This window comes from Triturus cristatus, chromosome 4_2 (assembly GCF_964204655.1).
Source record: "Triturus cristatus chromosome 4_2, aTriCri1.1, whole genome shotgun sequence".
In the NCBI taxonomy this organism is placed as follows: domain Eukaryota; kingdom Metazoa; phylum Chordata; class Amphibia; order Caudata; family Salamandridae; genus Triturus; species Triturus cristatus.
Genome location: NC_140586.1, coordinates 710,723,495 through 710,743,434, shown reverse-complemented (window position 1 = coordinate 710,743,434; position 19,940 = coordinate 710,723,495). Strand labels below are relative to the sequence as shown.

Here is a 19,940-nt window from a genome sequence, read left to right as displayed (position 1 = left end):
CCTTCCACCCCATAGCTGCATTAGCCGCGTGCCAGACACGCACCATGACACGCGTCGGTCCCGTCAAACGGGAGTCGGGCGCGCCAGCGTAGAGCGCTCGATTGTAATCGCCACCGGGCAGGAGCATCTTATCCATCTCGAATGCCGGGTTCAAGGCGGGCCCGTAAAGGCCATGATTAATTGCAGCTAGTTGGGAGGCCCAGTAATACCGTTTAATGTCAGGGAGGGCGACCCCCCCATCGTACCACGGGAGCGTCAATTTAGCCAGAGCTATGCGCGGCCTCCCGTCCCAGAACAGGCGCCGCTGGAGGCCCTCCACCTCACGGAAATAGCGTGCCGGGACCAAGTCCATAGTATTCTGGAGGGCGTAGAGGAAGCGTGGCAGGGACATCATTTTAAACAAGGCCGCTCGGCCGAGCGGCGAGAGCGGCAGACGCCGCCAGCGCACCACGTCCTCCCTCAAACGCCGGAGGGGGGGTAACAAATTCCGCTCGTAGCGGGCCTCCGGGTCAAGAGTGATATAGATACCCAGGTACCGAAAACCTTGGGAGGCAATCTGGATCGGACAGTCCCGTGGTAGGGCCGGAGCCTCCCCGGAAAGCACATAGACACAGGATTTCGCCCAGTTGATGACCAGGCCTGAGTTGCGACCGAATGAACGCAAAACATCAACCAGGACGATCAGTGATTTACGCGGGGAGGCGAGATACAGAAGGATATCGTCAGCATAGAGGGACACACGGTCCTCATGCTCGGGGGTCCAGCGGAGACCACGGATAGAAGGGTGCCACCGCAGCCACTCCGCCAGGGGCTCCAGGGCCAGGGCAAACAGGAGAGGCGACAGGGGGCAGCCCTGTCGCGTACCCCTCCCCAGCGCGAATGGGGCCGAGACTCGCCCATTCACTACCACCTGCGCCAATGGGCCCGAATATAGCAATTTGACCCAGCTAATGAAACCCGGGCCAAACCCGAATTTTGCCAGCATCGCCCAGATGTATGGCCATTCAAGCGTATCAAACGCCATGGTGGCGTCCAAGGACGCCAAGATGGCCGGCTCCCGCACAAATGGGACACGCGCGAGCACCCCGTGCAAGCGCCGCAGATTGAGCGCCGTGTTGCGGTGCGGTATAAAGCCAGATTGGTCTTGGTGGACCAAATCGCCCACCACGCCAACCAACCTGTTGGCCAACACCTTGGCGAGGATTTTGGGCTCCGCGTTCAAAAGCGAAATCGGCCTATAGGATGTGACCCGTTCACGGGGCCTCCCCTCCTTGTGGATCACCACAATTGTGGCTAGACGCTGGTCCGGCGGGAGGGAACCCCGCGAGTGGGCCGCCAGGAACATCGCGCGCAGGTGGGGCGCCAACACATCCGGGCGTAGCTTGTAGAGCTCGATGGGAATACCATTGGGGCCCATGGCCTTGCCGGATGCAACCGAGCGAATAGCCAAGGCAATTTCGTCCGAGGTGGGAGGGGCGTCCAGCGAATCCCTGTCCTCCACCGTTAGGGAGGGCAGTGCGATGTCCCGAAGCAGGGCATGGGAGTCTGCCTCCGAGCAGGGGGAAACCGGGGAGTAGACTTCGCGGAAATAATCCGCGAAGCAGGAGACAATGGCTTCCGGCTCAGTGACACACGCACCATCAACACACTCAATCAAAGGCACCACACGGCTCGCTCTCTCCCTCTTATCCAACCACGCAATCAATTTGCCAGCCTTATCACCCACATCATACATTCGCCCCTGCTGCTCTCTACTGAGGCCCCTGGCCGCCTCCGTGACGAGGGCCCGATAGGCCGCCTGCTTTAGGTGTAGAACATGCAACTTGTCGTCTGTTACCCCGCTTCCCAGGTCACCCTCCAGGTCTGCAATCTCGGCCTCTACCCGGGTCACCTCCTCCCGCTCGCGCCGCCGGGCATGGGAGATAAAGGAGAGGGCCTCCCCTCTAAGGACTACCTTGAAAGCCTCCCACAGGGAGATGGCCGAAGAGACCGACCCCACATTCTCATCGAAATATCGCTGTAGGGATTTGATCAAATCAGCACGAATGGTGGGGTCGCGCAAATACCATGCATTGATTGGGGCCACCCTGCCATCCCCCCTCGGGAAGACATCGAGATGCAACAACAATGGGGAGTGGTCTGAGATACCCCGCGCTAGATGGCGCACCTCCCCCACCCTCCCTGCGTAGGCCGCCGGGACAAGGATGTAATCAAGCCGCGAGAGGCTACCATGGGCACCCGAGTGGAAGGTGTACTGTCGCAATGCAGGATGCTTTAATCGCCAGCAATCCACCAGGCCCAGCGTGTCCAGAGGGCCGGGCAGCCACGCCTGTGCCCGGGGGAGGTCCCTAGGGGGATGGCGATCCATAGACCCAGAGGCTACCGCATTAAAATCCCCTCCAACCACCAGCAGGCCACTCGGAAGGTCCAGAAGGAGGCGCCCCAGGTCCGCAAATGTGGTGGCTTGTAACCCAGGCGGGACGTACACTGATATAAAGATAAACACTCTACCCTCCATTCTTCCCACCAGAACAGTGAAACGTCCCCTCTCATCATGGCGCACCTCATCAATCTCCAACGGGAGCGAGTTCTTGATCATAATACCCACCCCCCGCGAGCCCGAGGTGAAGCCAGAATGGGCCGCCAAACGATATCCCCGCCGGTTCATTGCATGAAAGGAGTTACCTATAAGGTGCGTCTCCTGCAGGAAGACAACATCTGGTGAAATACGTTTTAAGTACTGCAGGACCACACCACGCTTAATCCTATCCCCCAGGCCGTTAACATTCCATGACAACACAGCCAAATCCCTACCCCCCATCATACGTTGAAACAATCGGTCGTCCCCCATCGAGCATCCTAAAAACAACAACATAGTAGCGGGTTTGCCCTGCGGTGCTAACAAACAACACACCCCCCCACCCCCCGGTCCCAACAAAACTCCCCCCTCCCTGCACCCCTGCATGAGCCCAGACAGCCCCCCCAAAGTGCAGTGTGCCTGTCGCCCCATAGCTAAAATACTAACTAGTCCCCCAGAGGAGGAGGGAAGCCCCCAACAGACCCCGCACGACCTCCATAGGAGGGGAAAATACGCAATCATTAAATGGTGAAGGAACAACGTCCAGAGCACGGCCTATGCAGTCACCCCTCAATTCTGCTCCGGCGGGCCCTCCTCGCCAGCCGCGTCCCCCCCGCCCCCCCGGCCCCGATCTCCAGGCAGAGTGTCCAGCCAGTCCCCAGCCGCCTCGGGCCGGTCGAAGAAGTGCGTGCGACCATCCACCTCTACCCTCAGCTTAGCTGGAAAGAGCATTGAGTACTTGAGGTTCAGGTCCCTTAGGCGACGTTTAACACCAAGAAAGCTCTGCCGCTGCTTCTGGACCGCCGGGGTAAAGTCTGGGTAGAAATGTACCTCCATGTTGTCAAGCTTGACCGGTCCCTGTTGTCTGGAGGTCTGGAGGATAGCATCTCTGTCCCGGAAATTAAAAATCCGGGCAATGAGAGGCCGCGGCGGGGCACCAGTCTTAGGTCTGCCCCCGGGGACCCGGTGAGCACGCTCCACCGCAAATAGCTTACTCAGCCCCCGGGGCTGGAGATGGGTCAGGATCAACTCTTCCACGAAGAGATCCGCCGCCTCCGCCTCTCGTCCCTCCGGCACCCCCACAATACGGACATTATTCCTCCGGGCCCGACCCTCGGAGTCCTCCAGTCGCCGGTCCATCAGGGCGCTCGCCTGGCCAAGCCGGCGCACCTCCTTCTGGAGGGCCACCACGTCTGTCGTGAGGCTCGTTGTGGTGTGGGCCAAGGAGTCGACTCGGTCGTTTGTTTTGGACAAGTCTGCCCTCACAAGGCTCACATCCACCAGGACCGAGTCTATTTTTTGCGCTAAGGTGTCGAAACGCTGGTCCACCGAGGCCTTCATCTCTGCGATGGCGCCCATGACGTCCCGGAGGGTCAGATCCACCGGATGAGCGGATGCCTCCGTCGGGCCCACCGGGGATGTACGCGATGTCTCCGGAGAACCCTTCTGGAGCGTGTAGCGGTCCATACTGTTGGCCTGGTGCGCCGTGCCACGGCGGGTCGTCTTCACCTTCGCCCGGTCGCCATCTTGTTTGGTGGACATGCTGGCTCCTCCACCGTCGTGCCAAGCACCCCAAACGGGCCGCTATACCAAGTCACGGGTGCCAGGGGGGGGGCAGGGGCGACCACCGAACCGCGGGTCAACCCACCGCCGGCGGGTCAGCCGGGCTCCTGGACAAGGCCACACCACCACACCCCGCTCCGCAGTCCTACCCCGCCTGAGAGCCAGGAGGGCGCAAAAGCAAAAGCGAAAGTGTGGGGTACGCCAGTCGCCCAGCCCCGTTCGCCGCTGTTATTCACTTTGTCTCCGGATCGCCCCACTACTCCAATCCGGGGGGCCGGCGAGGAGAAGGCCACAACCCTCGATCGATGCTCCCACCGGCGTCCGGGGTCCGATTCGAGCCCAAAAAACGGGTGGCGCCTCAGCTCCGGTTCCCCAACACAGTCCCCTTAACAAGGACAGGATATCGCCAGGATTAATTCAGGAGGTCGCGGAGGTCCTCGGGAGCCTCGCACCTACGCGGCCATCTTGGTTGCGCGTTAGGCTCCTCCCTCCTGTGTTGTTTTATTGACGGCTTTTCCGCACTGATGACGGCAAGAGCCAGAAACGCTTCTGCGGATGTTTCATAGCCGACACACACCCCGTGAGTGCATCGAACCTTGGGAGTACCATGAACTCCTTGTTTTTGCTGTGTTATAAGCGGTTTCCACCCCCGCTTGCCGGTTGCACCCGCCGTGAGTTCGGCTGGCCCCATGTGCAATACTTTTTTTTTGGATATGTATCTATATATATATATCTACATTTATATTCATATATATATATATATATATGCCATGAAGGACTGTGCAACAGCCAGGCGCTGCCCCCAACCCCCTGCTGTGCATAGTAAAAGGCCATGACCTGCAGAGGTAGGGCGCCCAAGGAGGTTAGGTGCAGGTCCTGGCCTGTAGCCAAGCCCTGCACCCAGCATACACGGTGCACGGCTGAAGGCTGTGTACAGCAGGGGATAGGACACCAGCAGGGGATTGGGCACGTACACCCCATGTCGCGCAGGGTAATGGACACCTTACTTTACATTAAAAATATTGAAATTCACTAAAGAAAACTGGATAAAGTGACATTATTGTTAGGTATGTTTTTCACTATTAAAAGGCAATCTGTTCCATAGGATAGAATGGGGAGTTTACTTATAACATCTTAGAAGTATAATTGTCCATGGGAACAGGATATGAAAATGAAGTTTAGTATGCCTGAACTCAGAGTCTAAAGATGCATCTTTTAGTAAGGATGATTTTTACATTCTGGGTTTGAAAATACCACTTTTAGAAAGTAGGTATTTTCTTGCTTAGCCATCCAGTGTGCCTCTGCTAGGTTTGTGTATTGACTCTCTGGCTTTGGAGTGACAGGAGCTGTGCATTCTGTTCAGACAGCCTCTTGGGGGGGTGAGGTGAGTCCTGCCTTTCCATGGCTGCATTCAGAGTAGGGGGAAGAGATTTCTTGCACATCTGAATAAGCCTGCTATGCCTTGGACAATGCTGCATCCCTCTCCTGCCTGAAAGCTTTGGCCAAAGAGGACAGAACCAGTTTGGCTGAGTACAGACACTCTCTGCTTCCGAAGAACAAAGGATTTTGTACTATTAAAAGTAGGGCCCAGACCTCTGAACTTTAGATAACTTTTGGATTTCAAGAGGAACCTCTGTCAAGGAGAAGAGCTGGAAGAAGCTGGAGGAAGAGTACTTCCCCTTTGCTGTGTGCTGTCTGGGGTTGGGCTGCAGAAGCTGGTTCTGCCAAGGAGAGGAACTGTGTGTGTATCCTGCTTGATAAAGTATCACCAAGGGCTTGAGGTAGAGCTTGCCGCCTGTTCAACAAGTCTCAGGAACAGCAAAGACTTCCCCATCCTTCTGGGCACCATCTCTGGAACCGCTGGTTTCAGTCACCGCAGAAGAAAAGAGCAGCCGACTCTGTCACCGAGTCTGCCGCTGGTTCCGTGTCCTAAAGGCACCGCAAAAGGCACCGAAGCATCTCGCACCACATCTTTGTTATGTATTTGAGTATTTTTAAACATTTTTCAGATCACAAAGTGCAGCCATAGAACCAACCATAAAGGGTCCCTACACGCCATCTGAAGAGCAACCAGCTTTAGCTTGCAGTGTCTTTAAAAAACATATGGAAAAATTCTGGAGTCATGGATTCAATGACCCAGGAGACTTACTGTGTTTTTTTTAATGTTGCTGGAGGCAGCCGCGGTGCGTCCATTGGGGCGCTGGGGCGTAGCCCCACTAGACACATCGCCCTAATTCGTGCAAGCACCACTCTCGTGCTGCCGCTGATAAAAGACGGCAGACGCTACTATTCTAAACATGCGCGGCAATCGGCCGCTGAAGGGGGTGGGGGTGGGGGCGGGGCTGCAGCAGCACTCAACAAGGTTTGAGTGACAGACAGTCACTGTATCTGATAGCAGAACGTAGTGCGCATGCTCTGGTTTAGGTTGTGACCAGCCAGAACATGCGCATTGTCAGCCACTAGTATAGGTTCAGTAGGAGAGCGAGGGAGGGGGGACCCGAGAGGCCGTCGCAGCCCCCCGGTCTCCTAGTGGGCGGGCCGTATCTGTGCCCTAGCCAATGAATCCAGTGGCGCCAGCCAATCCAGACGCTGCAGACACCTGCCGCGCAGTCTGAAGTTGTTCCTGCTGCAGACGGACTTGCCCAGACCTTCTCCTGCTCCGGAGTCCGAACCGACCCAGGAACTGGACGCAGAGGTGGCACGCGCGGGATCGGGATCAGGTAAGTCAAGTTTTTTATTTTACATTAAACCCCAACCCCCGCCCCCGAGAATTGCGTGCCGCGAGTGCCGCGACTGTGGTTAGATTACCTATTACAAAGGCAGTTTTAAAAAAAATCATGGACTGACCAGAGAACGGACTTTGTAACCTTGCAGTACATAAAATAATTTTAACGAAAACATATTTTTCCGGACTTATGAGAAATGACAGCACTTTGATTTTGCATTCAGTTATTTGTACTCGTTTTTAGGAGACTTTTATTCAATGGTAAGAAAATACAAAAAGACTCGATATTTCCCAGCTTATTCTTTCCCCTCGTCTACTCATGTGACATGTTGAAAAACAATTAACTGAACAAGTGTTGCAATATTGGGCAGATTGTTGTTAGGCTATTGAGGGATGGACAGGTGTGCTATTGCATAAAAACCATGTCGGAAATGTTCGCTTGTATTTATTGTGAGCCTTAGACCATAGGAATGTTGGTGGTCAGGGATTTTTGTAATGTTTTTCCATATCTGTTTCTCCCCTCTGTCACCTTCACTTACATTTCCCACACCGTATATCCCTTTCCACTCCCAAGCTATTATACCGCACCCCAGGTGTAATTAATATTGTTTTTTTTTTTTTACCACAGACCATTTCATTACCTATATATTTATCTTGAGCTTTCGAAAGTGCAAATGTGTGCCTGTGGACATTTTGCTGCTATATTGAGTGGGACCAGAACTAAACAGTTGAAATCAGTCAGTATGTTTAAAGACTGGTCCTTAGGGCCTTTCCAAATTTTATGTTTTCTGGAAATAGAAGAATGTTCCTCCTAGACAAGTGTTTTTATGTTGGGAACAGGATATTTGAGCGGGAATCAGGCACACCCTTCTGAACCAGACAGATTGTCTTTAATGTCTGCACTCCTTAACAGATACTCAGACAAGAGTGACTCCAGTTCATGTTTTTTTTTTATTGCAGCAAGGTGTTTCTTCCGGAGCGTTCAAAGTTGCGGTTTGTCCGTGGGTTTCTGAGGTATTGGTTCTTCTTACGCGTGGTCTTTGATTGAATGTATGCCATCTGTCTTTGGATTGAGTGTGGGACTTGTTAATTTGGCGTTTTTGTTTATGCTTGGGTGGTAGGCATTGTTTTGAGTCATTGAGTCCATTGGCTTTCAATCCTTTGACTTTTGAACCTGGGATTGGTTGTCTTCTATCTCGTGTTGAACTCCGGCCCTGGATTTACCTATTGCATTCTGCTGCATTCTGGGTGTTGTATTCCTGATTCACTAAGCCTTTTACATGCCACTCCACAGCAGTAGTTTACGTAACGTTCGAAGACACTTTGGTGTTGGCTCACATGGCCCTTTTGACTCATGTCAATATCCAAGCATCGCATTTCATGTTGCGGTACTTGCCTGTATTTTTTAATGTGACCAGGCTATCGAGCTGTACGCCACATTGGAAACTTCACTGAATGCTGCGCACAATGCACGTGATAGGAATTGCATTTGGCTGCTATAATGAATTTTTTAAAATGTAGGCTGGCAACATGTAATGCAATGTTTGGATATTGACACGAGTTTGCGCGAGTCGGGAACAGGAGGATTTTCGCTATGCCCTTTGATTCAGTGAGTCTCATGGCGGCAATTGATTCATATGTATAATTTCTTTGTTTTTCTTACATGTTTTATATGGAATGACGAACATTTTTCTTTGAGTGTTTGTTTGTTTTATTTTCGGCTTTATACTTCAAACGGATGGACATGAGTAGAACTATATGCTTGGTGGGCAATTTTTTCCATGTGCATCTCTGCACGGTGGCGATTGGAAACAAAAATGCACAATGCCTCGCCAGCGTATGGGTTGTTCTAATTTTCTTTTTTTCTTCACATGAAGGTTATTGCGTCCTCATCCATTTTTTTCTGCCTTTATACTAAATATTGAGCACCTCCTGCAGCATTTAATTAAATGTAATGAGCCAGAGGAAATTACTTTGAGATGCTTTTGGCCACCATACAGACATGATAAACAAAGCAGGGGAAGGAGGACTTTAAATTTTATTTTTCTGTCAGACAATTTTTCTAAAGTCTTTTATGTATTTATTACTGTTTTTTTTTAACACACAAGGGTCTGGGAGATGACATTTTTAGCAGGATAATCCCACTGGGTTTCCAGTTTTTGCTCTATTCTTCCCTAGTGCTAAACGCCAGAAACATAGTGACAAATGCTGGTTTTGTTTTATGTTGAAGCACCATGCCAACTAACGTTTCATTGCTTGACACTCAACACAAATATTCCGAGGGTTCTGGGAGCAGAGATGGGACTCCATTTGAAATCTTCCTTCACAGAGGAGTACCGTGTGCTTTTGGTAATCATAAAGACAGTAAAATCAGGCAGTAAGATGGTTTTCCGGCAGCATGACCATGTCGTTCAGACTAGAAATAAATTATGTAAGTTTGAAGGCTACACTAATATATGGTGCCATTTATAGGCGGCCGCCATTATCTGCCATGTTGCGATTATGCCACAAAAGCAAGCAAGACCTGTTTTTATAATGTATACATTTGAAGCAGCAACGAAGGGCCTTGTAAAGTACAGTCCTAAATCAAAAGCCCCTTCTGTCTGACGGCCCTGTGTAAAATGCATACTGTCTCTTTAAATAAGTGTACCCTTTACTATTATGTTTTTCTATTAGATGTTATCTCTGATTTGAGGCTGGCGCTTCCCTAACGGTAGCTAAGGTATCCATTTTAGGGTGCAGCAAAAAGCAACACACGTTACACAAAATTGCCATTTTCTAAAGCAGGGGTCCAGGAGAGCCGGATCCATCATCACAGATTCAAAATATCTAATTAGTATGTAAATGAGTAGCATTTAGATTAATTCTACCGACACTTATTTTATCCTGAAAATCTGGCGTGGATTTGGCCCTCCTGGAACTATGTTGGACACATCTACTCTTAGAGCTGAGATTTCCATGAGTCTTATAGTCTGAATTCAGCACCTGAGCATAATAGGACCGAATGTATGAAGCTCTGTGGTAATACTCAATAAGCAGCTACCTATGTTATGCCATCTATTAATGTAATAACTGCACTTTCACAATTGCTTTATTAACCTTCCTGCTTTCTCAAATTTGCTTGAAAATGCACGCTTTTTCTTCTTTTTTTCCAAACTTTTCATGGGGGGGGTAACCCCCCCAAACCCCCCTTTTGGGGTTTGGGCTCGCTCGCTGCGCTCGCTCGCTACGGTGCTGTTTGCTGATTCGTTTGCGCCCCACCACTTTAAAATCTCACCCACCGCCCCTGGCTGGAGGGCTGCTGTGCTCCCTGCAACCCTCCACAACAATAAAAAAACTGGTGGTGCACTTGCCCCTACTAGAGGCACCACCATGAACAAAAAAAGATAATTTAAAAGCCCTTGCAGGGCATTATGAGGAACTTCTTCCTAGAAGCAGTAAATAATAAATTAGCAAATGTTATACTAATTTTGGAGTCACAAGGGGAGCCTCAAACACCCCAGGGCCCCTGCAGCTCCCCAGCCAGCACCCATACTGGATGCCAGCAGGAGCCGGACATTATTTTGAATCTGGTTCCACCCACAAGATGACAATGTTGTGGGTTCTTGGGCGAGCCCCAAGGCCTGCACAGCCCCTGAGAACTCCTGACAGGCATAAGCAAAGTTGTGTTTTCTGCCTGCAAGAGTGCGGGCAGGGAATTAAGTTTGTATTCGCTGCCTGCACTCTTCTGGGCAGGGAACTCCAAGGTCCTAGGGGATGGGGTCCTCAAGACTACTTTGATCAGACCCCAAGGAGTTGGGGTTCCCATGGGACAGTTCACGCCTCAGGGAGGGGGTCTGGCACCTCCTTCCTCCTCAAAACAATTGGTCCTGTGGATGAGTTCCCCGGGACCTCCCTGCGGCTCGGGAAAGGGAGCTGCACAGCACCTCCCATAATTACTGAATCGGTCCAGGGGATGGAGTACCTGGGGTCTTATACAGGCTTGGGGAGGGGGGCTCCATGCCCCCCTCCCCAAAATATAATTTCCTCTGGGGAGGGGGTCCTAGGTCCTCCAGAAGGTTCAGGAAGAGGGCCCCCTACCCGCCTCCTCAATAAAAAGGCCAGTGCAGTTAAGACAGCTGGTTAATGCTCTCAACCTCTTGAAAAACGCCCTCCTGACTCCTGCATTGGCCTACCCCTGATTTAGATGCCCAAGGTATCAGAATGGTCTGCCCTGGGCCAAGAATGGTAATCTTGTTTTCCTCTCCTGTTCACATTTTACCTTGGCTTTCTTTTCAATGTACTACCTTCAGAATAATCCAGCTGTAAGTGAGTCAGGGGATTTACCACAATGTCTAGTACGTCAAAATAACGTCTTTCTCATTTTCACATTAATTTTGAGCATCTCCGGATGTTATCTGATGCCATATGTTTCTGTATTAGGTAATACTTATATACCAGTAACTAGATAAGCTAGAGACTCTTTTGGGGCTTGATTTAAATGTCTTCAGTTTATAAGCAGGCGGTAGAAAGCAACACACATGTCCATAAAAGTGGGTGTGCTTATTAACACATAGAAACAGGTGGATTTGTGTTATGATATGTACTTGAAGCCATTAAGTGTATGTATGTTTCTTTATCTCTTGGTTAGGTTTTGCCTGCAAACCGCTTCAACCAGAAAGACCTGTTATATGAAATATAGACTTTATGACTGGGAATTACTCATGACTTGGGGGCTTTCTTGTTCATCTCACTTCCGTGCTCCTGATTTTCTGGTTTTCCTTCCTATTTTTGTTTTTCCCATCCACACAGCATTTCAGTTTCACCGTGCTTGAATGGATGAGTTGTATCCTTCCACTGCGTCATAACCTTACATTGCAGCGCATGAGGAGCTATTTTCTCTCCCTTTCTGTATATCCCTGCTTTTCTCCCCCCCCCCTCCTTTTCATTAATTTATTACCCACTTCAGCACCTTCTGGCCCATCTAGTCCCCTGCTCTTACTGCCACTGATTGCAGTACTGTCGGGCACCCATTTTCCTTTTATATAAAATAATAACCAAATAATGCAAACAACACCGATCGAACAAACAACAAAGTAACATATTGAAATGAAGTTACAATAATAGGTATGCAAGTTACACACAAAATATACTAACCTAATCATTAAATAATTGCAGACCCTCTGTGGTTCACGAACAAAAGAGCACACGAAGAATTGTGACCACATATACTGTAGCTCTTAAAACACTACTTAGGTCACAAACTGATGGCAGCCCTAGAAAATGTATGACAACAGTGAAGGTAAAAGATCCAAACTGTGTGGATGCAATATAAGATTCTACTCTAGTGCTCACATGTTCAGTCATAAGGTAGCCAGCATAAGACCTGGTACTCTTAAGTACTCTGGATTAGTTTTCATTATTGAAGGGGGATACATCTCGGTGTTGAAGGGTAGCAGACAGCGGTCGGCCTCCCTAGGGAATAGCTGCGTCTGCCCACAGGCACAAAGATGTACACTAGGTTCCGCAGGACTTTTGATTTGACCTGAAACTTAGTGCTGTGTTTCTCAACAGATGGGCAAGAACAGGGGACTCCCTTGAGTGGCTCAGATACAATACTTCCAGCACCCACACCACTTAAACTGGAGATGGGCCCATGCTCATCCATGCCAGTTTGAGATTCGTGGATACTGTAGAGGCGACGAGGTATCAATAACGAAGTAAAGCAAACATTGGTATAGGTAAATAGTATGCTCAGCAGGCCCAGCCACAGCTCATCTCAACCTGCAGACAGTTCACTCACCGGCATCATCTGCTCCACCGTGTGTGGGGCAAAGAAGGAGTTCTTGGTCCCCTCCCTCCACATTTCTTTTTTCTTTGGGAGCAGCATCTTCAAATGGATGTTTGGCCATTTCAGGATGGCCACCCGTGTGTATGCATGTGTAATCATGTGAGGTTGGTATCTTGGAATGGTTTTTAGTTTGAGAAAAATCATTTGAAGATGGACACCGCAGTGCATACGCAGGTGTGGTGGCTATTTTTTAAATTATTTGTCTTATATTAAAAGAGAAGCCATGGCTGCAACGTTTGCATACACATGCATGGCAGGCCTCAGGGAGAAATAAACAAGCATTGGCAAGGCTTACAACTTCCTGGCTATACCTATTGGCTTTTTTATCTGTTTTTATATAGCAAGTACTTGGCTCAGGGCATTAGAGTGCTTCACATGAACACAAGATTACATTACACAAGGTCGATTAATTTGTTTAGGTACGGTGAGATTCAGTGTTTCACCCAATTTCATCGGATTTTGAGCGGACACTGGGACTCCAACCTGGTTCTCCATCTCCATAGTTGGCACCTCTGTCTTTTAGGCCACATCTCCTACAATTGGCTTTGCCAATTATTGTTGCTTCTGTCACTTGCACGACTGAGCAAGTTCTTACCAACGGTAAACATAAATTATTGCTTTGGCAATATTCCTATGGACACAATGCAACATATGTTAGGGGAGTATCTTTTTCTGTTACGATGTTTGTTGCAGGTTTTTTCAGTGGAAGATGCAATCTGGGACAAAATATATCTCTTGATAAGCACTAGCAATTCAATACATTTATGTTAGACCTGTCTGCCTTAGAGTGGTTTTCCCCCAAATCTTTTTGCCTTCTCTCCTCCTGTTTTACTGATTTCGTTTTTGTTTGCCTTAGGACTCTGCACACTTTACCACTGCTAACCAGTGCTAAAGTGCTTGCAGTCACTCCCTAAAAAATGGTAAAATTGGCTTACACCTTGTTGGACTCGGCCCTTTCTGCAGGGTCATCCCAGAATTTTTTTGCCTTCCTCCTGTGTTTTTTCTGACCTGTTGTTGGTGGTTTTATGACTTTGGGCAATTTATCACTGCTGATCAGTGCTAAAGTGCATGTGCTCTCTATTGCAAACTTGGTAAGATTGGTCTACATCTGTTTAGCATATTTAATTTACCTATACGTCCCTTGTACAGTGGTATCCCATATACCCAGAGTCAGTAAGTTAAATGCTACTGATGGACTTGCAGCGCTGCTTGCGCCACCAACCAAAGTAGCCTTTCAAACCTGTCTCAGGCCTCTGCAACTGCAGGGCCTGCGCGTGCAGTTTACTGCCGCTGTGACATGGCACATAAATTGGTTGCCACATCTGCAACTCCCCTTTTACTACATATCAGTCACGCCTAAAGTAGGCCCTAGCTAGCCCTATGTGCAGGGTGCGGTGTACGTAAAATGTGTAGGTATAAAATAGGACATGTACCTCAACTGTGTGGAATGTTCTGGTAGTGACAGCCTATTTGGTTTCTCACTGCTGTGAGGCTACCCTCTCATAGGGATGTATTAGGGATTCCCTTAAATGTGCTTCAGTGGTAATTCCTGACATGAGAGGGGCAGCATAACCATCTTTGGTATGTTTGGAATAGTAGTGATAAATCCTGCTTATTGGTGAAAGCAAATTTATTATTACTAATTTAGAAATGTCACTTTTAGAAGTGTGCATTTCTCTGTGCTATGTGTCTTTGTGCCTGCCTGGATGTGTATTGACCGTCTAGTTCCGACTGACAGGAGAGAGGGGATGTACATTCACTCCAGCGAGTCCCTGGGGGGGGGGGGGGGGTGAGGTGTGTCCTGCCATGCCTGGGTGACTCAGCGCTATGCTGAATAGGCCTGGTCTGCATTTGGAGTGGTGGGAGTAGTTGCCCCTGCACCTGAATAGAGCTGTGCCTGCCTTCCACAATGATGGCTCTGCCCCCTGTGGTGTGTCTGGCGCTAAGGCTTACACTGTGTTGTGCACTTGTAAATGTATTTTAAAGTGCCCCGAGAACTGGTTTGGACTGGGCTCAGAGCCCTGTGCTAGGGGAGAACAAATGCAGTTGGTCTATAAGTACTGGGGCTGTGTTTGGTGAACTTGGAGAGAGTAAGACACAGCGTGGACTGCTGTGTGCCAGGAGGAACCGACGTTTGGGACTAAGCTGCTGCCTGCTGGGTGGCTGAAGGTACTGCCCTATGCTAAGGGGCCTTGCGTGCTGGCCTGCCTGTGCACTATTCTCTGCCCCTGTGCTGTGGAGATTGTAGCGCTGGTGAGCACTTTCTTATTCCTCTGTCCAAAGAGTGGGCTGAGGCGGGGCTGGCTTGGAGAGGAGCGCTTTTCGCCCTGCAAGACACTTTTGTTCAGACAGGCTTGGGGACAAGATGTGCTCTGACCAGATAGGTGCCCTGACGAGTAATGGCTGGTAGGGTTTAGCTATACTCTCTTAAGCACTAAGGGACCGTTGGTGACTACACGCTATACAAATACCAATTAAAAATAACAACATGGGCAGCACCACACTCTCTTCTGTGGAAAGGGCGCTGTGTGTCTGGGTCTGACACAGCACTGTGGGTTTACTGACTGAGAGCTCAGGAGGAGCTCTCTGTGCGGGCCGTCCGGAGGGAGCAGTCTGTCTGGGATGCTTCCCCACTCATGGCCTTGGGCCCGGGATCGGGGAGAATCAACGCCTCACCTCGTTCGGCAATCGCCAGGCAACCTGCAGCATCTGCACCGGTTGCCCAGTACCTTCCCCGAATCCAGCAAGGGCGCGACATCATCGGAAGCTGCTGGCCCCGCCCAGAAGAGTCCCCAGGGGAGGGGCAGAAGGAGGCATGAGGCCTACAACAGAGCTGTCCGATAAGACGGCAGCCACTAAGGCGAGAGGGGAGCAGCCAAGAGGTAGAAACCCTCACAGATCCCGCGTATCACAGTCGACGGCAGCCCAAGGAGCTTTTGTTTGGTTCTTGAGGGGAACCGGCGCTGGTCTTACCGTGAGCTCTCCTAGGCCCGCGAGGAATTGAGGTACCGTGGGGATATTTCTATGGGGATTCAAATATCCCAGTGGGCAGCTGCACTTTGTTGCAGTTGCAGATGGGGGGGACTTCGTGAGGTCTCTCCACCAAAGGGGGCATCTTTGTTTTTGGAAATTACCTGGATTGGCCCTAACAGGAGTGCAGGGGGCCCTGCAGTCCCCATTTCCTGATGCCAGGGGCCCACATTCCTGAAAAGTACTGCCTACGCGGTGGAGTGCTTTACGCACAGAATTGTAGCGGTCGAAGCCCCAATTCTGTTTGGGGTGCGTGCCTAGTGGCACAGTGACCTGTGGGATTGCTGCCTAAAGTGATCTTCCGCATTTTCGGGTAACTTATGGGCCTGTGGCCTCATCTGATACAAAGTGATTTGTGATTTCTGTAATGTTTATGACAGAGGGCTGATTGGCCAAGCGATTTACGCAATCCCTGTGACGTCATGACAAGTGCCTAGTGGCACAGTGCTAAATGTGATTGTGATCTAATGTGTTTTATAAATAATACAAAGGATATTTTTATCAAATCTTGTGTGGAGTCTCTTTTGTGGTGTGCCTAGGGTTTTCATTGCTGTGTGAGTGTGTTGCACAAACGCTTTACACATTGCCTCTGGGATAAGCCTGACTGCTCTGCCAAGCTACCAAGGGAGTGAGCAGGGGTTATCTTCAGTGTGTAACTCCCTTGCCCTGACTAGAGTGGTGGGTTCTGCCTGGCTTAGGTCCATACCCGAGCCAACCAGAAACCCAATTTTTACCACACCTGATTTGCATATTTATTTTACTTATAAGTCCCTAGTAAAGTGGTATACAATATACACAAAGGCCAGTAAACTAAATGCTACTGGCTGGCCTGCAGCACTAACTGTACCATCCACTGAAGTAGACCTTAAATCATGTCCCAGGCCTGCAACGGCAGCCTGTGAGTAGTTTTAAACTCCAAATTCGATTAGATAAAATAAACCCCTTGCCACATCTAAAACTGCCTTTTACATGCCGAAGGCACCCCTAAGGTAGATCCCAAAGGGCAGGGTGTGTTATATTGAAAAAGTGGAACATGCACTTTTAAGTTTTACACTTCCTTGTAGTGTAAAACTCATAAATTCTTTTCTCACTAGTGGGAGGCCTATCTCTCGTATAGGATAACATTGGGTTACTTTATTACATTTATTAAGTGATAACTTTTGTTTGGAAACAGATAAAAATGTCATGACTGCTGTCTAAGGAATTGTAATTTAATATCCTCTTTAATCGTAAAGTTTGGATTTTAAGGTACAACTTTGAAAATGCCACTTTTAAAAAGTGGGCATTTTCTTGTCCTAGCCATTTGGTTCCAGCGGCATGTTCTCTGGTTCAGATGACTAGGTTTAGTTGGAAGTTGGCTGTTAAGTATTTATACAGCGACACAATAAAGGGACTAGGTGTTGGCAGGAAGGGCTATTCAAGGAGGATTGGGGCGGATCTGTGCACAGCCCCACTTACACTTCAAAGACACTTCTTCAGCTCACACACAAAGAACTTCACACTAGCCTTTTGTGACTGCAGACAGATTGGGACCAAGGGGAGGCAGGAAATTACAGATAATTATGTGGGTGGAAATCTGCAGAATTTTTCTTCCCTTCAAAGTTGAAACCAGATATAAATGCAGGACCCTCAGACCCACTCTTCATTTCTGGATCTGTAGAAGGACTCTGAGAGAAATGCCCTGCTGCCTGTGACCATCTGTGTACTTTAGAGACTGCCCTCCTACACCAAAAGGACTGTCCTACTCCCAGTAGCCAGCCTTTGTGCCCTCAGAGGACTGCCCTGCTAATTAAGACCTGTTTTTCTGCATAAACCCAAGACTTCCAGAGTGACTCTAAGGACTAGTTGGCTGGCCTCCTAATCAGAGCCTCAAGGGCAGAAAAGGCTCCGACCATCTTGAACCCACACCTGGGCCATGGATGTGTGAGTCCTAACCCTCCAAGTGGACCCTTGGAAATGGTGCTAAAGTTGCCCAGGTAGGCCAAATTCAAAATTTAGGACTTAAAAAACTTTCTGCCAAAAACTGCTCTGAGGACTAAGAGAAGACTGGGACCCGCCTGCTCGCCGATCCATCCAGGGCGCATCGGCGGTCAGCCTGCTTTTGAGGCTGCTCCTGCTATGTTGGTATCCAGAATAGTGGAGCCCTGGTCAGCTACAGCCTGCAGCTTTTTTGACTTCCATAAAATATACTTTCAGATTGCAGAAATCTTCACCACAATGTCATCTAGCGGCTCCCGGACAACAATGCCGCCTACTTGGACACCGCTGGCTGCCTTGCGGCACTGAACTTTACCTTCTCAGACATTTTTCTTCAAAATTTCTTTTGAGCTCAAAGGTAAGCGGACACCGGGCTCAATCAACATTGTGCATCCAAACTGAATCCATCATGGTCGACCATGACTTTCTAATTTACCCCAGTCTCGTGCGACTAGATGCCCGCAGTTGGTGCTTTGATCTTTTACCACTATTTTTCCTTTTAAACTAAAAACAATCATAGCTCCCTTTCTACTGATTGGATTTTTTGGCATTTTAGGGACACATTTTTTTATTTAAATGTACTCTATTTTTCTAAACTGGTGTAGCATTTTTTCCTGTGTTGTGTTTTCACTTGATTACTGTTTAATTGCTGCAAAAATACTTTACACATTGCCTCTAAGTTAAGCCTGACTTCTTTTGTGCCATACTACCATAGGGTTAAGCACAGGTTAATTTAGTGACTTTTTGTTGTTCATCCTGACAAGGATTGTGGCTGTTGCTTGAGTTTTCACCCCCCTCAAGCAACAACGTATTTTCTCACAATTTCCCGAATGCGTACATATAGGAATCGCAATTAGGGCCCAGCTTTAATTCAATCTGGAATCAGTTATAATCCCTAGACTCCTATACTCAAATACCATCTGCTGAGGCCTTTCTGGTAGCAGTTATTCAAATCTACCAGGCAGCTTGAGAAGAAAGAGCTTTTTGCAACTTGTCCATGAGGCTGTGCAATACTCTTCTACTAGACTTTAAGTCTCACATGAGCCAGAAAACTTGGCTATTCTGCTGGTTCTCAAGCAGTAGCGCCCGTACATCATTATCAAACAGTTATTTCCAAAGCCAATAGGTCTGGTGAGTTGGTTCACCCAGTCACATAATGTAAGTGCACTCAGTCACTCAGCTTTCCACTCTGAAATCCATTCATCTACTTATCTACTCATTATTGCATTTACCCAACTGCCCATCTTGTATACAATATTGTACACACAGACAAACTAACCAACCAATGAAGAGGCACTTTGAGTTATGGGCAGAATTTAAACCACGTATTTCCAGGAATTTTTGTCAAACTTGTTCTGCAAAATTCCTGAAATTACGGCATTATGCCACTTTGCGTAATTATGCGTGTACCACGAACATGCAATTCACAATAAAAATGTACACCAAAGCACAGCGACAACAGAACGAGAGCAGGTATTGTTTCGCTTTTTTGAGCTTTTTTAGCCGGAAATGCATCCTTGCGTTAGGTTATATACCTTCCTAAATGACTGATTTCCATTTCGCATAATTCCGTGTGATTTCGCAAACAAAATGGCAATTTCGCACACCAGTTATAAATTAGACCAATTGGATTTGGCGAAGCTTGTTTTTCTAGATATTCCGGATTCGGACACAATTTTGATCAAGGCTTGCCACTTCATCTATTTTTGTGAATCTGTTACACGATTTGGTCAAGTATCAAATACATAGAAAAGTGCAGTCATGAGAAGAAGATGTAAAATAGAATTTCTGTGAAACAATGTATTGCACTTGTAAGACAGCACCTAGTAACTTTACATAAACAAGTGCATTCTTTGGGCCAGCTGCTGTGGTCTCCTAGCAACAGTACTCTGAAATACTGAATATAGACTCCAAAACAATTAACAATTAAATTAAGCATATTGATGAGACGTCCTCTCGGATTTCACTGGAGACTGACACATGGTTGATGGATGCCTTACCTTCTTACGCACCTGTTGTTCTTTGGCAGAATGGGCCTTGACGTGTTTCCGCAGAGAGCTTGGGTCGGTGTAGCGCTTGGAACATCCGGGAATCTGGCAGGCATACGGTTTCTGCAAGCGTGTGAAAAGAACAGGGTTGAAGACTTTGCGCAAGAGTCCCAGGGTTCAGCAGGAGTTGTGTAAATGAGAAATACTAAGAGCACTTACTTTTTGGCCAACATTTAACATAATGTGTAG

The 19,940-nt window shown here is 48.7% G+C and overlaps 1 protein-coding gene across 1 annotated transcript in view; it reads right to left on the bottom strand.

The window, feature by feature from the left end:
- Nucleotides 1-19,940, bottom strand: part of GLIS1 (GLIS family zinc finger 1) — a 1,425,682-nt gene that overhangs the window by 295,253 nt on the left and 1,110,489 nt on the right. Inside the window, exon 5 of the mRNA XM_085602586.1 lies at nt 19,704-19,814. Within this exon, the coding sequence (XP_085458712.1) occupies nt 19,704-19,814 (111 nt within the window). The remainder of the gene's footprint in view (nt 1-19,703; nt 19,815-19,940) is intronic.